Source organism: Hibiscus syriacus, unplaced genomic scaffold (genome assembly GCF_006381635.1).
Source record: "Hibiscus syriacus cultivar Baekdansim isolate YM2019G1 unplaced genomic scaffold, ASM638163v2 tig00015125_pilon, whole genome shotgun sequence".
Lineage (NCBI taxonomy): Eukaryota > Viridiplantae > Streptophyta > Magnoliopsida > Malvales > Malvaceae > Hibiscus > Hibiscus syriacus.
The window spans coordinates 17,253-36,404 of NW_024062348.1; the positions used below are offsets into that span (position 1 = coordinate 17,253).

Here is a 19,152-nt window from a genome sequence, read left to right on the forward strand (position 1 = left end):
AGTAATTTGGTACAAGCAGCTGAAAGAAAATTATTGACCATACTATTGATGCATAGCTGAAGAGTCAAAATGAGAATCATTACTCCGGACAAATTGCAGAAAACACCGGCAGTCTCTTCTTTGTAGTAGGACCACCGTAGAGAACACCGTCAATGTATGCATCGATGTTTTCCCTTGATGGGGTTTTGCCAGGAAACAGGGTAACGTCAATCCCATCATCTTGAGGTGACCAGTTGGCTCCAATGGTGAAAGTGGTGGTGATAATTGTATCGGGTCCAATGGTGGAGGTGGGGCTAATATTGTTGGTTTTATGTTTCATTGTGGCATTGGTATTGGAGCGGTTGGCTTCAGGTTTTGTCTCTTCAGGTCTGGTGGATGAGTCCTTTTGGGTTATAATGGCAGTTGTTTCTGTGAGTGGATGCAAAAGGCGAGGTTTCAAGCTGAATGTGTTTGGCATGGCGCTAGCACATGACTTGTACACCTGTGCCTGAGCAACTCACAGAGAAACTCGCAATGACCTTCTAGTATTCAAGTGCACCATATGTTTTGGTATTGGAATTAATATATATCATGACATACAATTTCATTTATGCTAACCTCAGATTTGGTCCTGAATGGGAAGCAAGTGGGGCGTACGTCTTCCTTTCCATGTGCAAACTGCGAAAATAAATAAATAAATAGGGTTCCTTTAATAGATTAGTGAACAACGAACACATTCCAATAGGGTTCAACCAAATAAAAAAGGATCATTGTAGTGCATGAAGTTAGATGGTTGGATCAGCTAATGGGAAGGTAGTTTTGGTTTTTTTTTTAAAATAAAAAATAAGAATTGTACAGCAAGAACATGACAAATGAAATTTCAAGGTTCGAAAGTCAATTCCTTTGCCTCAGTACAAGGCATCTAATGAATTTTAGAAGTTCGCATTTTATGCCAACAAGCTAAAACTCACGTTCACTTTCTAAAATATCGAATCATTTTTCAACTAGTCAAATCTTGGATTTTAGGATTTTCTCAATCTATTTCCATTTTTTTCTATCAAAAGAAAATTGATAAAAGACACTCATCATAGTCAACGTATGCAAAAAGACATTGACCAATTCATCACTATTCATAAACGTATTTCAATCCCTCTGAACAACTGCAATTCACTAAATCATCAAATTCAATAAACAATGGCACCAAAATCAAAAAGCTACACTAAAGCCAACCAAGTGCGTTTATATATATTTTTTTAAAATTTAGGTTAAAGTGTCCGTCTTTAAATCTTTCATTTTGCAAGCATTTGTTTTTCATAAAATGTTTAGGTTAATTCATATCCAATTTAAAATTAGGATATGTCATTGACTTCATAAATAATTAAAAGTAACATTTATAAATTATTAATCAAACAAAATTCTAATTCTAATACTGATCATAATTTTAATGAGTAATAAATAAATTAAATGATCTCATTTCACATCAAGTTTTAGAAAAGTAATCAAAAGTGTTAATACAAAATATATTTTAGTATCCAAGAAATTCACAAGGCTAAAGACCTTCTGTTTGATAGCAAATAGGCAGAGTTATTATAACATTAACACAATCATGAGATTTCAATCCTATTAGAGACAATTCAGCATAGAAATATACCTGACACTTGGATCCATATCGGCAATGGCCAAACTCATCCCAAGCCCTGCAAATTTCTGATTTATAGAAACCAAAACTTCCCGACGACGAACCGGAACCTATGATATTAGTATCAGAAGCAACAAGAACTCCGTCCATTACAAACACATCTTCATCCACAACCTTCAGTGGCGTCTTCTCCGACTGTGGCGAAACCGACGATCTGAAGCAGCTTTTCCCGGAGGAGCCGCTGTTGCCGCCACTACTGGACACAGAGTTTGAGCGTAGGTACTTTATGAGGTTCTCCGGTGATGAATAGTAGTTGCCACGGCTTCTTACTGGAGTTGTCGTCAATTTCGGAATGTTGCTACTCTTTAGGACGTTTAGTTTGTTGCTTTCATTGTAGAAGCTCGAGTCCATTGATTCTGAATTTTCTACATTTCATATTATTCATCGATTATCAACAAAAAGGAAAACGTGAATTTTGATTGAAATGTAGATGCTAGGTTTAAGGATTTTTAATTAAGCAACGGAGTTAATTTTATGGCGATTGATTTCTAATTTCTCTTATTTTTTAAAAAAAATTATGGTTCCCGCCAAAAAGTCAATGACCAGTTTTTTAAGCAACAAACTGGAATTGATCGGATGAATTGAATCGTACTCTCCTCTGGATATTCAAATTTCAAAAAAGAAAATATCGAAGTACTTTGACGAACATTGTATTGCTAAATTTTGAAGCATAGATGAGCGACAAGTTTCTTTTCTACTATAATAGAAAAGCAGAAACAGATCAAGAACGATATACGATGCAGAAAAATCAAAGTGAAGATGATGAAAAAGGATTAAAACAGAACAAAGTCAATGCAGTTCAAAAAATTCGATCCTAAACTTAGCAACGCAATAATAAAAGAATCGTGCATTCAGTCAAATCTAAAAGACGATAGTCATTATATCAAATATGTAACCTTATAAAAAAGCATTAGAATCTAAAAATGGAGAAAGAAATTCAGAGTGAAAAATTACCTAGAAAAGAGTTGCGTTAGAGAATTTCAAAGGTGAAAGGCGAAGATCTTATCTTCTGAGGAAGTTGAAGGGGGGGGGGGAAATAGCTTCTCTTCGTATATATATACTGTTGGTGTTGGCAGAGGGAAAGAGAGACAAAGAAGAGCTGCGCCAAGTAAGCAAAGTACAGAAAGGACCTAAGATTGACTGAAACCGGGGGCATGGGGCCCCTTTGTTTATGGGGAAATGGCTACTTTGGTCCCTCTCAAAAATAAAATTTAATCTAAATCCTTTAAATCTTTCAGTTAAATGGAAATTTACATTTTTGACCCCCAAAATTTTATAATTCATCTCAGCCCAACTTGAACGTCTTGGCTTCGTCCTTGGTTGAAGCCTTTGTAATTTAATAACCTTATCAACAACAACATTCAGGTATAGACCGAAGGGACTTTCCTATTGATAATATATTTATACCCCTAAAATTTTATAAGTTTGTCCCTCAACATAAAATCATATGTCTAATCTCTTTGACAACAACAATAGACTAATGATGTTACTTTATAACGATTTTAGAACATAAAAGATTACAGAACATGCATAACTGATTCCATGCTGGGTATCTTGGGATAGTCTTGGAGGGGACAGCAAAATCACATGAAAAAGAGACAAATGACTCATTTGACAATGATAATAACATTATTGATCAACACAAACCATATGTGTCGAGTCTTTTGACAGCAACCAAATTTTATGAACAATTTCAGTCCCAATAACAACCCCAAAAACCAAACTAGATTTCTACATGTCACATAGATTTTGACTTCAAATTCCATCAAAGGGGTTCTTTAGATTCCCGCCAAGCAAGGACATGAGACCACCACCATGGACCCTACCCTCCGGAACCGAGAAGTCAAAGGTCTTGTTGCTGACACCAACACTGATGTCCATATCATACCCACTTCTTCCTTCCTCTTGCTTCTTGGCATCGAAGAAACTCGAGTAAGAGGATGAGGACTTCATAGATAAAGGAACCAATACCTGAGGTGGTATGAGTTGTTGCCTTTTCGCTGGTTTGTCCAGGGAATCGATACCATCAGAAATAACACTAGTCCCTGAGGACGAGTGATTGTTGTCCCAGCTGCTTCTTGTGGCTGTTGCTGCTGATACAAGCCCCTGGAAGACTCCGGGTGCGATGAGCCCTCCCTTGCTTGCCTCCCGCTGTTGCACCATACTGTTGTGAGCAGCGCATAGACCACTCCTGCCCCTTGCGAATTTCTCGCATTTGCTCTCCACCCAGGAGCATCTTTTTCCCCCACCATGGGCCTTGCAGAAGTCCGTGCTTCCTTGGGCACTCTTGCCACAATTCTCAATCTTGCATCGTTTTCCACCACCGTGCCTGACACAACAATCAGTTCGACCACGTGCACTCTTTGTACAGCCTGGCACAACACATCTCTTCCCACCACCATGGGCAACACAGAAATTGGTGCCTCCATGCACACTCTTGGGACAAATGCCACCACCATTGTAGAGGCAACGTTTTCCCCCACCGTGTCCTTTGCACAACGGCGTGCTCCCTTCAGCACCTTTGGTACACCCTGCAAATACACAGCGTTTTCCACCACCATGAGCCTTGCAAAACATAGTACTTCCCTGAGCACCCTTAGTACATCCCTGGAACTGGCAACGGCGTCCACCACCATGAGAGATGCACAAACCAGCCTGTCCTTCAGCACTACGTGTGCATCCTTCCACCTTACACCTCTTTCCCCCGCCATGTCTGATGCAAAGCCCTGACTGACCTCTTGCTGCCTTTGTGCACCCTCCGGGAAAGCCACATCGTCTGCCTCCACCATGTGCTATGCAAAATTCTGTCTTCCCCTCAGCACTTTTAGTGCAGCCCAAGTGTTGGCACCTCCTACCTCCACCATGAGCCTTACAGTAGACAGTGCGGCTCTCAGAACCTTTGTTACACCCTGGTTTTTGGCATCTTTGTCCGCCTCCATGACCAATACAAAGGCCAGATGCCCCTCTTGCTCCTTTTGAGCAGCCAGTGAACTTGCATTTCTTTGAATTGCTTGCTCGATTATCTGAGGACATCATAGTGGTGGTTTGCTCAGAGAGTGTGTCTACAGAAAAGTCGGTCTGCGAAGAGGGCTCACAACTTTGATGAAATTCATGACAGGGAGATTTATCCCCAAACTGAAAAAGCTCTTGTGTCTGAACCAAAGCTTTGCGACTATCCATTTTCGGAGCAAAGAGAAGTGATGGCATATAACCACCAGATTTCTTGGCCGAAGTAGAACCCTCATCAACAACAGGTATTGAAAGTTTACTATCTTCCACAGAAACCTGTTTCGAAAGTGGCATACTAACATTAGTTTCTGATGACAGAGGGCATTCCAACTGACTCATACTTTCCTTAATCCCACCAGAAAGGCCTAGTTTTAGGATCGAGTCATCCTCAGGTGACATGCACTGGGTGAATAAAGCTGCTGTTGTTTTGTTCTTGTTGAGACCAACATTGTAATAATTATCCAAGTATACACTCGGAGTAGGGCCCAACCCCAGAACCAACCTGCAGCCGTCATCAGATGCATTAGAAAGATCAACATCAAGATTGCTTTGTCTAGTTCCAAATCTGGCCACGTTGCTTCCTCCGTAACCGAGAAAGTTCAGGCATAGGGTTGTATCACCAAAATTTTTATTTTTTGAGAGTTCAGATACATGCGAAAACTGTACGTTCTTGTTCAAATCCATAGCCTTTGTAGATGCTGCAAACAATATCACTAAGAAAAAGAGGCCAACCTTACAGAAAAGTCTTTAATACATGACCGAAAAATATGTCAGAAACAAATTAGGAAAATAGAAGAAATTCCAATAACGTTCCTCCTCCACTTACAAACCCTGATGTATCTGCTCGGTCCATCTTATAAAGTATCTCTGTAACAGCACACACTTCAATTCTGTGAAAGCTTAGATGTCAATGTATCTGACAACATTTCTAGGAACAAATCCTTTTATTAGAACGTTCAATGTGGATGCAAAGAGGAATCGAGAGCGTCTTGTGCTCCTGATTGACAAATAGATTGGCTTCATTAACCCTAACAAGAATAAGCAATCAAAGTAACATAATCAGGCATAATTAAAGCAAGTATATTAACAAATCAACAACATGCAACCTTCTATCCAAGGAAAGAAGATCAAGTATATGTATGACCACCCTATTCTAAGATGCACCAACAACACTTTCAGGACAGTCATCGCCATCCATACAACGAATGGAGATTAATACAGTTACATTAAAAACAAATATAAGATTCCAAAGTTCCAAAAAACGTATCAACATTCCCCATTTGAGCTAGGAACTGGTGTTATAAGAAATATAATTATTTGTTTGAAAATAATTTCATATCAGTTGTAAACAAATTGTAATAGAAAACAAGATCTTATAAATAAATTTAAACCTAAAGATTTTGTATACCTTGAATAGAACAAAGACTGAAAAGCTAAAGAACTGTCAATAACACCACTTGAGCAGTAAAGTGAAAGAAATTTTTACGGTCTAACATAAGAAATCAATTTCTTCAAAGTTGATTAAGATAAAGTAATAAACTTCCCTTTCGAAACTTCAACTTAATAAAGCTCTGGGGTTAACCATTTAGTAAAAGCTAAAGCAGAACAAACTTTTTACTCTCATCAACCTAACATGGAAAGATTATAATTATTATTAACAGTCAACTTCCAATAGTAGTCTTACAGTCGGTGATTGAGCCTTGAGATTCCAATAAATGTTGGATTTTTCATTAGATATTCAAAATTTGATGGTCAGCAACATGTTTATCAATTATCATGCTGATCCCTTGGTATTAAAGTCAACAACGTCTCATAGAATCTATGGCAGTTAATCTAAAATCCAAATTTCTTCTAAGCACGTTTATTTAGATAAAAGATCTAAAACTATAAATCCCGCAAATAACTCAAGACTTGAGCTTCAAAAACCAAATAGAATTACTGAAATACAACACCGAAACAATTAAAAAGAAACTTGATAAAACAAACCCATATTATTTTCAGTCAAAGACAACGACCAAAACAAGGAAAATTCACCAAACTTCCTTCTTTAATTTCTCCAATAATACCATCTTAACAACAAAGCCATGAAAACATAGCAGCTCAAAATCATGCATACATAGCGCAAAAACTTAACCCCTCATTTAAACCACAAGCTCTTATGAAATAGATAGGCAAGCATACCTCCCAAAAAAAGAAAAAGAGAATAAGTTCTAAAGAAAAATTACTTGCATAAAATATGAAAACTGTGAACTAATACCAAGTAAAAGAGATTAAGCTTGAGAGAAATATAAAGGAAAATTAGTGGAAATACCGTGAAGAATCCAAATTTAGAGAAAACATGGAGAAAGCTAAAGGATCTGAGAAGTGGCTAAAGACATGGATAAACAGAGCTGGAGAATCTTTTAAAAAATACAGAGAAAATTAAGATTTTTTTTAACAAGGCGTGAAAACGGAGGAAGATGATACAGAAAGAGGAGAAACCGAAAAATAATTAAAAATAAAGATACTGAATTTTAATTGAAATGTTTTAATAATATATATTATATGGGCGGCTCTAACGATTTATTTATTTATTATTTATTAATTTTTGTTTTTTCTCTATGCAAATTGTTGCGGGGAATACCTTAATGCCAAAAATAGCCTTGCAAAACACAAACGCTTCCTATTGGACGATGCATGGTTTCCGTTATTGGAACAGCCTAAATTACCCTTGCTGAGGACCGTCCTCGGGAGATTGTGGAGGCAAAAGCGTCAAGTGGAAAATGTGGTGGTTGTTGTTTTTTATTTTATGGTAAAATACACTAATAGTTCATTAAGTTTTAGGATATTTTCATTTTGATCATTAAACTTTAAAAATTATATTATAATCTTTAAGCTTTTAATTCATTTTAATTAAGATCACTATCATTATTTTTCATTAAGAACAATTAGCATGGTAAGTTAAAATTTTCTTCCAAAAAAAAACTAAGTTTCCAACTTAACAGCTACCATAAAGGTCGAGTTTTTGATAAATGGAGTGACCATCAATTAATCTCAATGTCGGGAATACTCTGTTTAGTTAGAATATTAACATAGTTTTGAATACAAGTTGATTTAATTATGAACAGTGATGGATCAAAAAGTTTTACCATTTAATTTCGATTAATATTTGAGTATATTGAAATGTTTACCAATGAGTTTGAATTGAATGGTCAAAAGAGAAGAAAATAGTACTTCAGTGGTCTTTTCAATCGAATAAACCATCTGATGATAAAAGAAACGACGACTTAATGTCAGCTGTTGTTAATCGTTTCATGACCCAATGACTAAAAATAAAGTTTTTTTTCTTAATGATGGTGATTTTAATAATAAAAAATCGATTTCAGTAATCAAAATGAAAAATCCGTAAAAGTCTATGAGTATTAGTGTAGTTTACCGTTAGTTTTATATATTATTTGCATGGGAATTGTCTCCTCTTATCAATTCTATAAACAAAATTCTCACAACCCACCAAAATGTTTGCTGAGAATACTAAAACAGCTGCCCAGCCTCACCTTCAAAAAGATCCTCTTATAAAGGAAGTTCTTCAATCGATCACAAAACTTTGATAAACATAGGAAATTTGTCAAGGTCGAGTATACTAATTATCGATTGCATATATATTTATTGGTCTACGAATAACAATTATGATCATAGGTTTGATACTAGCACGCAAAAGGAGTCGATATATAAGTTTTATATTAAGTAAGAGAGAGATTCTCCTTCAGAGTTATCGCCGTTTGGTTTCTCTCTATAACGACCCTTTATCTTTTCATTATAGATGTTACCGACCAATCATCATATATCATTTAACTGCAATTCTCCACGTAAATTATATGAAATAAACTATAACGACCATCCTAACTCATTTATTTCTATCAACACTATTAAATACAATCATAGGGAAATATGAGATATAAACTCTATATGCTATTTTTAAATATATTGACTAAAGACAAAAATAACCAATGAGATATCAAACACCGAATAAAACGACAGAATTTGTGAGCAATTGCAGAAACATTCTATAAAGATGTCGCCATAAAGGGCACAGAAGTTTTTGTATCAGATGGTTCTCAGTGTGATATTTCCCGCCTTCAGGTGACTCTTTCCTTCCTATTTGTTCCTTTAGCAGCATCTTCTTTCTTTTTTGGAGATATCCTTTAGCCAGCATCTTATGCCAGTAATCTTACAACGGAGCTAAACTGTAGATTTCTTGTGTTGAAAGTACTAAGCGCTCTTCTCTTTCAATATTTGCAGCTGCTTCTAGGTTCAAAAGTGACAATATCCTTGCAAGATCCATCTTTTCCGGTGACATTATAATGCTTCTCCCTGTTGAACTTATTATTAATTATTATGTGGGACTGCATGTTGCTTGTCTAATAGTAAAGAGTATAACTCATTTTTTCATGGAAAATAATTACTATTTCACCCCAAAATTAGGTGTTACAGGAACTGATGTAAGCTTTTAATGTGATATAGAAGGCAATAATTTATGATGGATCCTTGTATCAGAACTGTAATATTCAATATGGAAAATGTAATTTGTAACAGGCTTATATAGATTCAAGTGTCATTATCGGTCAGGCTGGTGATTTTCAAGACAACCGGGAAGTATCAGAACATCGAGTACATGCAGCTTGGACCTCAAAGCAATTTTTTCCCTGATTTGACAATCACTCCAGGAACAGATATCATCTTCTTTTGTTCGCCAAATAATCCTACAGGTCATGCTGCAACAAGGAAGCAGTTACAGCAGCTTGTAGAGTTTGCTAGGGATAATGGATCGATTATTATTTTTGACTCCGCTTATTCCACATATATCTCTGATGACAATCCTAAATCAATCTTTGAAATTCCTGGTGCCAAAGAGGTACGTTGCTGACAAATCATCTAGCTAACAAAAAAGTTCTGCTTCAGTCTTCTGTATGTAAGGTTGTAATTGGCTAGAGCTAACCAATGAAATTTGTCCCTTTTGGGTTTCGATAGATTAAGCTCTAATGAAGTGGAACTAAATCCTAGAGACCAAGCCAACTTTTGTTGGACTACTGTTACTAATTAACCAGGGATGGACCTACGGGTGCAGTCACCTTTCCCTTGAAAAATTCTAATTCATGTATAGTTCAAGTATTTTCTTTACATTTTCTATTGATTATCTAAATTTGTACCCTTAGCATAAAATCTTATGTCCGTACATCCAAGAATGGTAATGGGGAAAATGATAAAAGCTTTCTCAGAAGAATCTCTTCATTTTGCTATTGTTAATTACACTTGATAAAATTGATCATGGCAGCTTATGAAAACTTATTTGTACCATCTGAACAAGGGTTTAATTTTTTTGAAGTATAATTGTTTGATAGGGTTAATGAGAACATAGTTTCGTTCTCTCGGGTCTCTGAGATGACTCTTACAATATTTAGTTTGTTGGTTTGCTTCATGAAGCATAGTACATCAATTTATATATTGTCTTTAGACTGAAAAGGAAAAGAAAATTTCCTCGGGTTGCAATTGAAATTTCATCGTTCTCCAAATTTGCTGGGTTCACGGGAGTTCGTCTTGGCTGGACTGTAGTCCCTGAAGAGCTCTTGTTCTCTGGTGGGTTTCCTGTCATACATGACTTCAACCGCATTGTATATGCAACTGCTTCAATGGAGCATCCAATATAGCTCAGGCTGGTGGCCTAGCATGCGTTTGTCCAGAAGGTTTTCAGGTGATGTAATATTCTTTTAACTGCTTGATGATATAGTATTCTAAAGAACCAGGGCCGCTGAATTTATCTTTCGGATAATTCTCAGGCTATAAGTGCGGTGATCGACTACTACAAGGAGAATGCAAAGATATTGGTAGACACATTTGCCTCAATTAATTTAGAAGTCTATGGAGGTGTCAATGCTCCGTATGTTTGGGTGCGTTTTCCGGGTTCAAAATCGTGGGACGTATCTGCGGAAACCCTCGAGAAGACAGTATAATAACAATACCAGGATCTGGTTTCGGTCCTGGTGGCACGGAATATATCAGAATCAGTGCCTTTGGGCAAAGATAGCGCATCATAGAAGCATCTTGGAGGCTGAAAAAACTTTTCTCCAAGGGAAAACCCCTCGTTTTAACTGTCTAGAACAAAGAATGAAGTGGTTTTCACCAGCCATGCCATTCCCATGGTATATGTAATTCTAAACTAATTTGGAACTTTAAGCTATATTCTACAAGAACTATATCCATTATCTGGTATTCCTTTTCAAAGTGTTGCGGTTTAAGAGATTTCCTTTTTCTTTACATTAAACAAGTATACAAGAGAAAAATTCACCGATTGTATAATCAAATCTTTCTGGTGAAACAAATAAGAGCAACAGAACATTTTTCTGAAAGTATTCCTATGGAGGCACTAGATATTGAGAGTCTGACAACTAACTAGTTCAGAAGATCCGGCCGTCCTTTCAGCAATAACCCTCCAAAGAACTGTTTCCATTGCTGTTGCAGGTCCTGCAGACTTGGGATGTGCACCAGCGTAGCTATCCGATGACGAAGCTGATGGTGAGGAAACATGGTTTTGCACATCGGCTTGCAGAATAGAGATACTGTTGGCATCTTTAGTAATCACATGAATCTTTCCTAGTAAACCAGCAAGCAAATAGGGAGAGCCTGAATCAGTGAAGTTGGGAATCGGGACCTCTCCTACTACAACTTTCCAAGCATCATCTTGGAAATCATATACTTTAATCCTCACACTTTCAGGAGAATTAGACAGATCGAGTGCATACAACTCACCATCCACGGTGATGCTTAATTTTGTTCCAGCTTGTTTTGCAGGCCAACCGTCACTCATGCCTGCCGGCATTTCAACCCAAGAATTTACCTCTGGATCATATACCTCCCCTCCGACATCAACAAAAAACGGCCAGCAATATAAACTCTGAGGCACAAATAACCTTCCCCTATATGATGTTAATCCCGTGGCAATCGGTTTGAGTAGATCAGCCAAAAATGCAGTGGGTAGAACCTGAGCTTTTGAAAATGGCATGCTTGGAATTTTGGGACCATACACCGGTACAAGGATCAAAAACTTCAGCAGACTGAAGTGGAGTTAAACCAACATGGCCCCTGGTAACCCCTCCGACAGCGTATAGCCTATTATTTAAGATGGCAGTCTTACAATAGGCCCTACCGGTTAACATTGAACTTACTTCACTCCATGAATTTAGAACTGGATTATACTGCCAAACACACCTCAGGGCTGAAGCTCTAGAGAATCCTCCTAACACATAGAGGCAGCCATCAATAGCACCGATGGCACACCCACAAAACGGCATTCTGTTCAGTGCATTCTTCCGCCCAAGCCAACCCCTAATAACATCTGCAATTTTAATGCCGGATCCGACAACATTCCACATCCGAAGACTAGCCAAACCTTTCCTAGATTCATCTTCTAAAGCAAAATTGGGCATTTGAGGCAACCTCTGCCACCTTCTCGACAATGGGTCCAAAGCATACCACAAAAGCTTGTCACCTTCAACCTTGGTCAATATATAGAGCCATTCCTCAGTTGTTCCAAGTCCTTTCCTCGTATTAAATAGTTCTGTAGATGCTTAATTTGTCTGGGTAGTTAAGAAACCAGAAAAAATTAGAGGGAACGGTTTGTAGAGAGTGGGGGTATTGTGAGTTAAAAAAAAAAACTGTAAATGGGGGATGGTCAGTTTTTTAGATAGAACCATCACAAATTACAGGAGGAGGAAAGGAGAAGACCATCTGGTAATCAGAGAGAGAAAAAAAAAGAATTCCTGCTTCATAATACATCCATTTTTCAGCAAATACAAAAACAAAAAATTTCAGAAGCATTGAATATCATTCGGAAATCATTTGCGCTTTTGGTTGTAAAGGAAATAGAAATTAAAAGAGAGAGGTGAGTGATTTATTACCTGAGAATTAGTAGAATTTTCTATAGTGGTAAAGAGATCCCAACACCATAAAATCAGATTGGGAAAGAGGACTTGGCCCTTAATTTTACGAGAAGCAATAAGCAAAGAAGAAGGTATTTCATTTTCAATCTTTAATCTTTTTTAGCTATATTTTATCCCATTTGGAATTAAAAATTGGAAGAGATTTAGTACTTACCTAAGGCAATCGAATTTCTTGTAAAATAACCACAATGCTCAGACGAAACCTCCGTCACCGAGGACTGAGAAAATCTGTACAGTGAGGAAGAAGATTTTTTTTTTTTATGCATGTTCTTAGTAAATAAATAAGTTAGAGGAATGAGGGGGTCTCGAGTTACCTTTGTCGCGTTTTAGTTGGAGTCGAAACTGTTGGTGTAGACATGATCACTTAGCTAGGTTTAGGTTTCTTGATTGTTGGAGTCTCTTTGGTAGAGAAGATAGGCGGTTGAAGGCTGGTGACCATGGTGGTGTAGGTTGACCATCGGGGTAGTTGAGAGAGAGGGAAGGGATTGAGTGTAGAAAAGAATGCTTTGGTTCGATTGGGGTCTGGTTTTGAATGCTTTCGGTGATGGTTGAGTATAGTTTAGGTAAGAGTGGTCACCATGAAACGGCGGCTTATTGTGCGGCGGTGAGGACATCTTTGGTGAGCGACGCTATGCACGGCTGATTGTGTGAGGAAGAAGGAGAGTTAGGCAGTTGAGAGTGATAGAGAACGGCGAGGAATTCGTTGGGTTAGATATTAGGGTTGTGTCTAAAGATTAAACGCCGTCGTTTCAGCCGGTACATTCTTAGTTTCTATTTCTGACCCAGTATTATGTGCGCATTCCATTTCGGTCCCCAAAATCAGGCATTTCGAGCTTTGTTGTCATTTTAATATGGTCTCTTAATTTTAAATTGTTTATATCTTAGCCCAGAATCATGTTAGAGCCATTTTCGTACTGTTTTACATTGGTTGTGTAATTTACGGAACTTTTATTTTGGTCCTTGAACGAATCTTTTGCACCTTATTAATTTTGTCTTCATATTTATGAGCGCTTTTCATTTTAGTCCTGAAATGTTTTTATGTTTTATTTTTGAAATGTAATTTGTAATTTTGGTTGTTTGACAATTTAGTCACTTAGCATGTTTTTTAATTTAATAGTTAATTCCTACTTTGCATGCTTAGTTTAATTTTATTTTATTATGGTCCTTCATGGTAATTTTGAATGTGAAGTCGAGTTATTAATAGTATGTTTTATTGTATATATGGTTTTATTCTAATGTATGTTAATGTCGTAAATACATATTTTTTTATTTTTTTATTTTTTTAGAAATTTGTTTGAGTGCATGGCATATTTTAATTAGTTTTTGCATGACATTATTTTGCATAATATGCATGATAACCTCATTTGCATAACTTGACATATATCACATAATTGGATTAAGGGTAATACCCTTTTAATTTAAAATTGTTGAAGTGGGCAGTCATAACTGATTTGAGGTCCGCTTTTAATGATTTTAAATTAAAAGTGTATCCCGAAAGTGAAACCAAAAAAATTGATTCGTCACCTAAAATTTGGGAACGAAAGAAAAAGAAATGTTCGTTTATTTAAATATATCGAGAAAAGGTTGTTATATCTTTAAGATCTGGTCTCGATATTTGTAGATAATCGAACATTCTTTATCTTTCTAAAACGACTTGGTAATTTTAATTTAATTATTTTGAGTGCTTTTGAATGTTTTAAATTTACATTTTTGTTTTATGGGATCAAAATTCAAATTAACTTCGAATTTGTAAAGTTCATTGCAAAAACGTTAATTAATCGATTAGGTACCGATTTAGGGCGTTGTGGGGGTGCTAATCCTTCCCCACACGTAACCGACTCCCGAACTCGGATTTTGATAACGCATACCTCAATTTGTTGTTTTAATAAAAAATAATTTTTATTTAAAATAACAAACATTTTTGGGTGCCCAATCACACCCTAATCAAAGATTGGTGGCGACTCTTTGAATTATATTTTTTCGATCATAAAGGAAATCTGAATTTTTTTGAAACGAGAGGTTTTCAAATCACATTTGTTTTTAAATTAAAACTCAATTGAAAGAGGTAAATTACAAATTAATGTGGCTTTTAAATCTCACCTTTTTTTTCACCTTCAAGAAAAAATCGTTTCGACAGCTTGGCGACTCCGCTGGGGACTTTTTTTAGAGAGTCAGGCCGATAGTCGATTAATTAATTGTCTTTGCAATTGAAAATTATAAATTCGATTTAATTTGATTTTTGATCCATTGTTTGGTTTTTAATAATTTTTGTTTGTATTTTGATTTCTTTAATTTAATTCGATTAACAATTAAATAGTTGTACTAATCTGTTTGTTAATGATTTCAGAATAATTATTTGTTTTGGGAATTGATTTTGAGTGTTTTTATTGATTGTTTTTTCGCTTTTCCTCACACACTGCACAGCTGCATTATCATAACATGAGCTAAAACCCCGCTCCGTCCTATTTAAGTAGGAGTGAGAGACTATGCCCTCGTGTGGTTTTCACCTCCGCATGGGATAGTGGATCGCTCCTGGAGCTCACGCCTTATGGTCCTCGTGATGGTAATCACCTCCGCATGGACATAAGGAGGTGTGTTCCCTCGAAATTGAACTCGATCCCCTAAAGCCTGTGATGGGCCAGGATTGAGGGTTCGGCAGCCCAATAGGGCACCGGCAAGGACAATTCGAGAACCTATTACTTTAGAACCTAACCCGGCATATAGTGAACATAGAGCCCGAACTTAGGTTGAACCAAACCCGAACCTTAAGAATCCCGTGAGGAGGGTACACAAGGAAAAGTTTTTTTGAGTCATTTATTTTCGTTTTTTCGAATAAATGCATGCGAACTAGATATCATGCGGTTAGGTTTATTTTTGAATAAGCAAGCGAATTAGATATCATGCGGTTAGGATTTCTTTTTATGGATAACAAAGCATGGGGGTAGATATCATGTTGGGTAGGATCTGATAAAGCATGATTGGGTAGCCAGCATGTGGGTAGGATTCTTGAATAAATTATTATCCCGACTTAATTGCTTTATGTTTACTAACCGATCTTTTGTTGTTTTTGCCTTGTTTCTTTTCTGTGTTGCATTGCATTGTCCATTACATGGTGTTGATTTGGGGTCGATGTCCATATAGAAGGCCAGTAATATGGAACGAACGGTTCGGAAAGAGGTTGAGGACAATGCAGATGTTCTGAGGTGGTCGGAACAGTCCCAGTTGACCAATGGAGACAGCGTGATGCCTGGATATGTGTCAGAGTTATTTGGTTACACTCACATCAACGTACGTCAGAATGATCTGAGTGAGCTAAGAGAAATATGGGGAAGATGGGAAGCAGCCGATAAGGAGATGTTTTATCAGTTGTACGGCGATATTCCTTGTCTTCTGTATGTTCCTATTGACCGAAATTTGTTTAGAGCATTGGCACAGTTCTGGAACCCATCTTATAGCTGTTTCACATTTGGTAGAGTAGATCTGACACCAACAATAGAGGAGTATCAAGCTTTGGTCCGTTGTCCGAGGTCCCAAATGGATAGAATATATACCAAGCTGCCAGTCACTCCTTCATTTAAGAAAAAATTACTATTGATGACCGGAATGAGTGAAGATTGGGTAGTCAGAAACATTAAGAAGAAGGGAGACAGTGAGTGCATCTCTTGGGCTGCTCTGAAAGAAGTAATTGCTCATCATCATGATAAAAGAAAGAAGCTTGACTTGTTTGCTTTAGGGATTTATGGGTTTGTTATTTTTCCAAAAGTGCTAGGATATGTAGACGTATCAGTTGTTGACCTGTTTGAAAGATTAGACAAGCACGTGGATCCTGTTCCAGCTATTCTAGCTGAGACGTTTCGGTCTTTGAGTTCTTGTAGGCGCGAGGGAGAAGGACGCTTTATAGGATGTGCGCCTTTGCTGCTAGTGTGGATTCTGAATCATTTTAAACATGTTGAAAGAGCACCAGGACGAGTGTTTCTAGAGGGGTTTTCGCCTTTGAAAGATTTTCTTTCTAAAGAGTGGCCTGGGGGTTTTACTGAAGAAAAATGGATGGTCATCTTCAAGGATATCAGAGATGGAGATATTTTGTGGCGAGCTTCGTGGAATACCTCTTCGGATATACTTTACCGATGTGGAGAGCGAGATTGGGTTCCTTTGTCAGGTATATGGGGTTCTGTTGGGTATGCACCGCTACTAGTTTCCAGACAGTATGGATCGAGGCAGTTCATCCCAGCCACGTGGGTCTTGGTAGGATCGGATTTTGCATTCAAAGGAGATCAGTATAAGGTTAAAGTTAAAGGGGTTGCTGAGGCTTGGAAGCAAACTCGTCGTGTGAATCTGTTCACTTATGATCTCGAGTTATCTCAAGAGTACGAGCAGTGGAGAAGCGGTCGAGTAAATGACAATATCCCGATGGTGAATCCTGAAAATATTCAGCCGGTGGAGGAACAGTTGAGAGTGGTGCTATCTCCATTAGAGTTAGCCAAGCACGATTTCGAAGCAGAACGGAGACAATGGAGAATGACTTTGCAGAAGCTAGAAGATGAAGTGTATCAAAAAGGATTGGAGATTGACATTCAGAAGAGTAGAGCAGATCGAATTGAAAAAGTAGAGAAGCAACTTCGGCTAGATTTTGACGATCTTCGATCAACTTATCAGCGAATGGTAAAAGCTCAAGTAGGTTCTAGCTCGAGTAAGTCTGTCGAATTGAGGCAAGAGGTGGCGAGCCTCAAAAGAGTAGCCGGAGAGAGTCAAGAAGAGCTCAAGCAAAGCAGGCACCAAGTGAAAATTTTATCAAAAGAAAAGGATTCTTTAGAGCAGCGATTACAAAAGAGTCAAGCCCAGAATGAAAAGTTGAAGGAGAAAAATTCAAGTTTAGAGACTGCATTACGACGATACCAAAACAAGGAAGGTAGCTCGAGCCAGGGAGAGGTTGAAAGTCTGAAAAAACAAGTGAGTGAGCTTGAAGCCATGGTTCAAGATTTTCAGAGGCAAGCAAGTGAGTTATCGATAGTTCCTTATGAGGGGGATATACAGTGGCGTTTTCGGTGGGAGCGAGCTCAGGCGAGAGTTAAGCAAATAGAGGATTTTATTGCTTGTTACCTAGACCATGCGCGGGGAATAGCTCAATATTTGGTCATTCTATCTGAGGAAGCTGCTGATGTGACTGAAGAACTAGATCATGAGGCTGAAGAAAACCAGAAGATTGTAGAGTTACTAGCACATGTACAGCAAATAGGAGAAATGGTGCAGATTTATTTGTGATATGTTTCAACTTTGTAATTGAACGTCGTTCTAATATAAAGAGTTGTTCTAAGGAGTCGTTCCAGGATCAACACCCTGCATTTTGCATATGCATTTAATTTTTGCATCGCATTTTATTCATTCATAATCATATGTTTCATATTCATTAATAAATATCAGCGATAACAAAATGACTCTGTGACAGAGTAATACTGGAAAATCCCAAGTATATTTACAAAACCAGGAAGAAAGTTATGGAAGACAAACTTGCCCAAATTGAGAAGGCTCAGTCGGAGTTACAAGATAATATCAAGAAAATGCAAGAAGATATGATGAATGCCCAAAAGGAGATGTTTGCCAAGTTTGCGAGTATGTTGGATGGAAGAAATCCAGAACATGGGAAAAGCCCTATGCCAGAAGGTGTAATTGAAGACCCACTTCATCATACAGGGTTAACCCCAGAACAATCTCAGAATGTTCAAGTGACCCCTGTTCATGTCGGGGAAGGTGCACATTAATCCAGTCAGTGCTTCTGTTAACGTACAGCCTGGATCTAGTTCGTATCAGGAAGAACATATTTATCATCAAGTTCCAGACCTTGATGAAGAAGCCAAGAAGGACCAAAACAATCTGTTGGAAGAGAAATGGAAGCAGTTAGAAAGAGAGGTCAGAGCCATGAAGGAAGATACCAGTGTCTATGGATTCGACGCAAAGGAGTTAAGTCTAGTTCCTGATCTGGTCTTGCCTCCAAAGTTTAAAGTTCCTGAATTTGAAAAGTTTGATGGTACCAGGTGCCCCTCTGCACATATCACAATGTTTTTGTAGGAAGATGACCTGATACATAGGGGACGATCAATTGTTGATACACTGCTTTCAGGAAAGCTTAACTGGCTCGGCAATCCGATGGTATAACCAGCTGAGTAGAGTTAATATTAAATCGTGGAAAGACTTGGCTAAGTCATTTCTTGAGCAATACAAACATGTGAAGGATGTTAGGCCCAACAGGATGATGTTGCAAGGAATGGAAAAGAAGTCTAATGAGAGTTTTAGACAATATGCTCAAAGATGGAGAGATGTAGCAGTGCAAGTCCACCCGCCATTGGAAGAGGAAGAAACAAATATGCTTTTTGTCAACACCTTAAAAGCTCCTTTTTTCTCGCATCTTATCGGTAATCCTTATCGAAGTTTTGCTGATGTAGTTACGGCGGGAGAAATGATTGAAATGGCTGTTAAGAGTGGGAAGCTCGAGGG

At 37.6% G+C, this 19,152-nt stretch overlaps 3 protein-coding genes and 1 pseudogene across 3 annotated transcripts; 1 reads left to right on the top strand and 3 right to left on the bottom strand.

Annotated features, from left to right (window-relative positions):
• Window positions 1–79: 79 nt before the first annotated feature.
• On the bottom strand, window positions 80–2,048 carry LOC120207649. The gene is made up of 3 exons (XM_039207081.1): window positions 1,631–2,048; window positions 598–657; window positions 80–487 (listed from the first exon to the last, which is right to left on the bottom strand). Exons 1-3 carry the CDS (start codon window positions 2,027–2,029, stop codon window positions 80–82), a joined length of 867 nt encoding a protein of 288 aa, XP_039063012.1. The 5' UTR covers window positions 2,030–2,048.
• Window positions 2,049–3,307: 1,259 nt separating this feature from the next.
• On the bottom strand, window positions 3,308–7,110 carry LOC120207658. The gene is made up of 2 exons (XM_039207085.1): window positions 6,999–7,110; window positions 3,308–5,715 (listed from the first exon to the last, which is right to left on the bottom strand). The coding sequence occupies exon 2, from the start codon at window positions 5,369–5,371 to the stop codon at window positions 3,434–3,436; it is 1,938 nt and encodes a 645-aa protein (XP_039063016.1). The 5' UTR covers window positions 5,372–5,715; window positions 6,999–7,110; the 3' UTR covers window positions 3,308–3,433.
• Window positions 7,111–8,352: 1,242 nt separating this feature from the next.
• On the top strand, window positions 8,353–10,820 carry LOC120207650 (annotated as a pseudogene).
• A 267-nt stretch (window positions 10,821–11,087) lies between these two features.
• Window positions 11,088–12,448, bottom strand: LOC120207651 (F-box/kelch-repeat protein At1g22040-like). The gene is made up of 3 exons (XM_039207083.1): window positions 12,412–12,448; window positions 11,746–12,278; window positions 11,088–11,702 (listed from the first exon to the last, which is right to left on the bottom strand). The coding sequence occupies exons 1-3, from the start codon at window positions 12,446–12,448 to the stop codon at window positions 11,088–11,090; spliced, it is 1,185 nt and encodes a 394-aa protein (XP_039063014.1).
• Window positions 12,449–19,152: the final 6,704 nt, after the last annotated feature.

Coding starts and splice junctions, on each gene's coding strand:
- LOC120207649 (XM_039207081.1), bottom strand. CDS start 2,029: ATGGACTCGAGCTTCTACAATGAAAGCAACAAACTAAACGTCCTAAAG. Junction 658..1,630: donor GATATGGATCCAAGTGTCAG/GTATATTTCTAT, acceptor TTATTTTCGCAG/TTTGCACATGGAAAGGAAGA. Junction 488..597: donor CATTCAGGACCAAATCTGAG/GTTAGCATAAAT, acceptor TGAGTTGCTCAG/GCACAGGTGTACAAGTCATG.
- LOC120207658 (XM_039207085.1), bottom strand. CDS start 5,371: ATGGATTTGAACAAGAACGTACAGTTTTCGCATGTATCTGAACTCTCA.
- LOC120207651 (XM_039207083.1), bottom strand. CDS start 12,448: ATGGTCTTCTCCTTTCCTCCTCCTGTAATTTGTGATG. Junction 12,279..12,411: donor TCCTCCTGTAATTTGTGATG/GTTCTATCTAAA, acceptor AAGCATCTACAG/AACTATTTAATACGAGGAAA. Junction 11,703..11,745: donor TTTTTGATCCTTGTACCGGT/GTATGGTCCCAA, acceptor TCAAAAGCTCAG/GTTCTACCCACTGCATTTTT.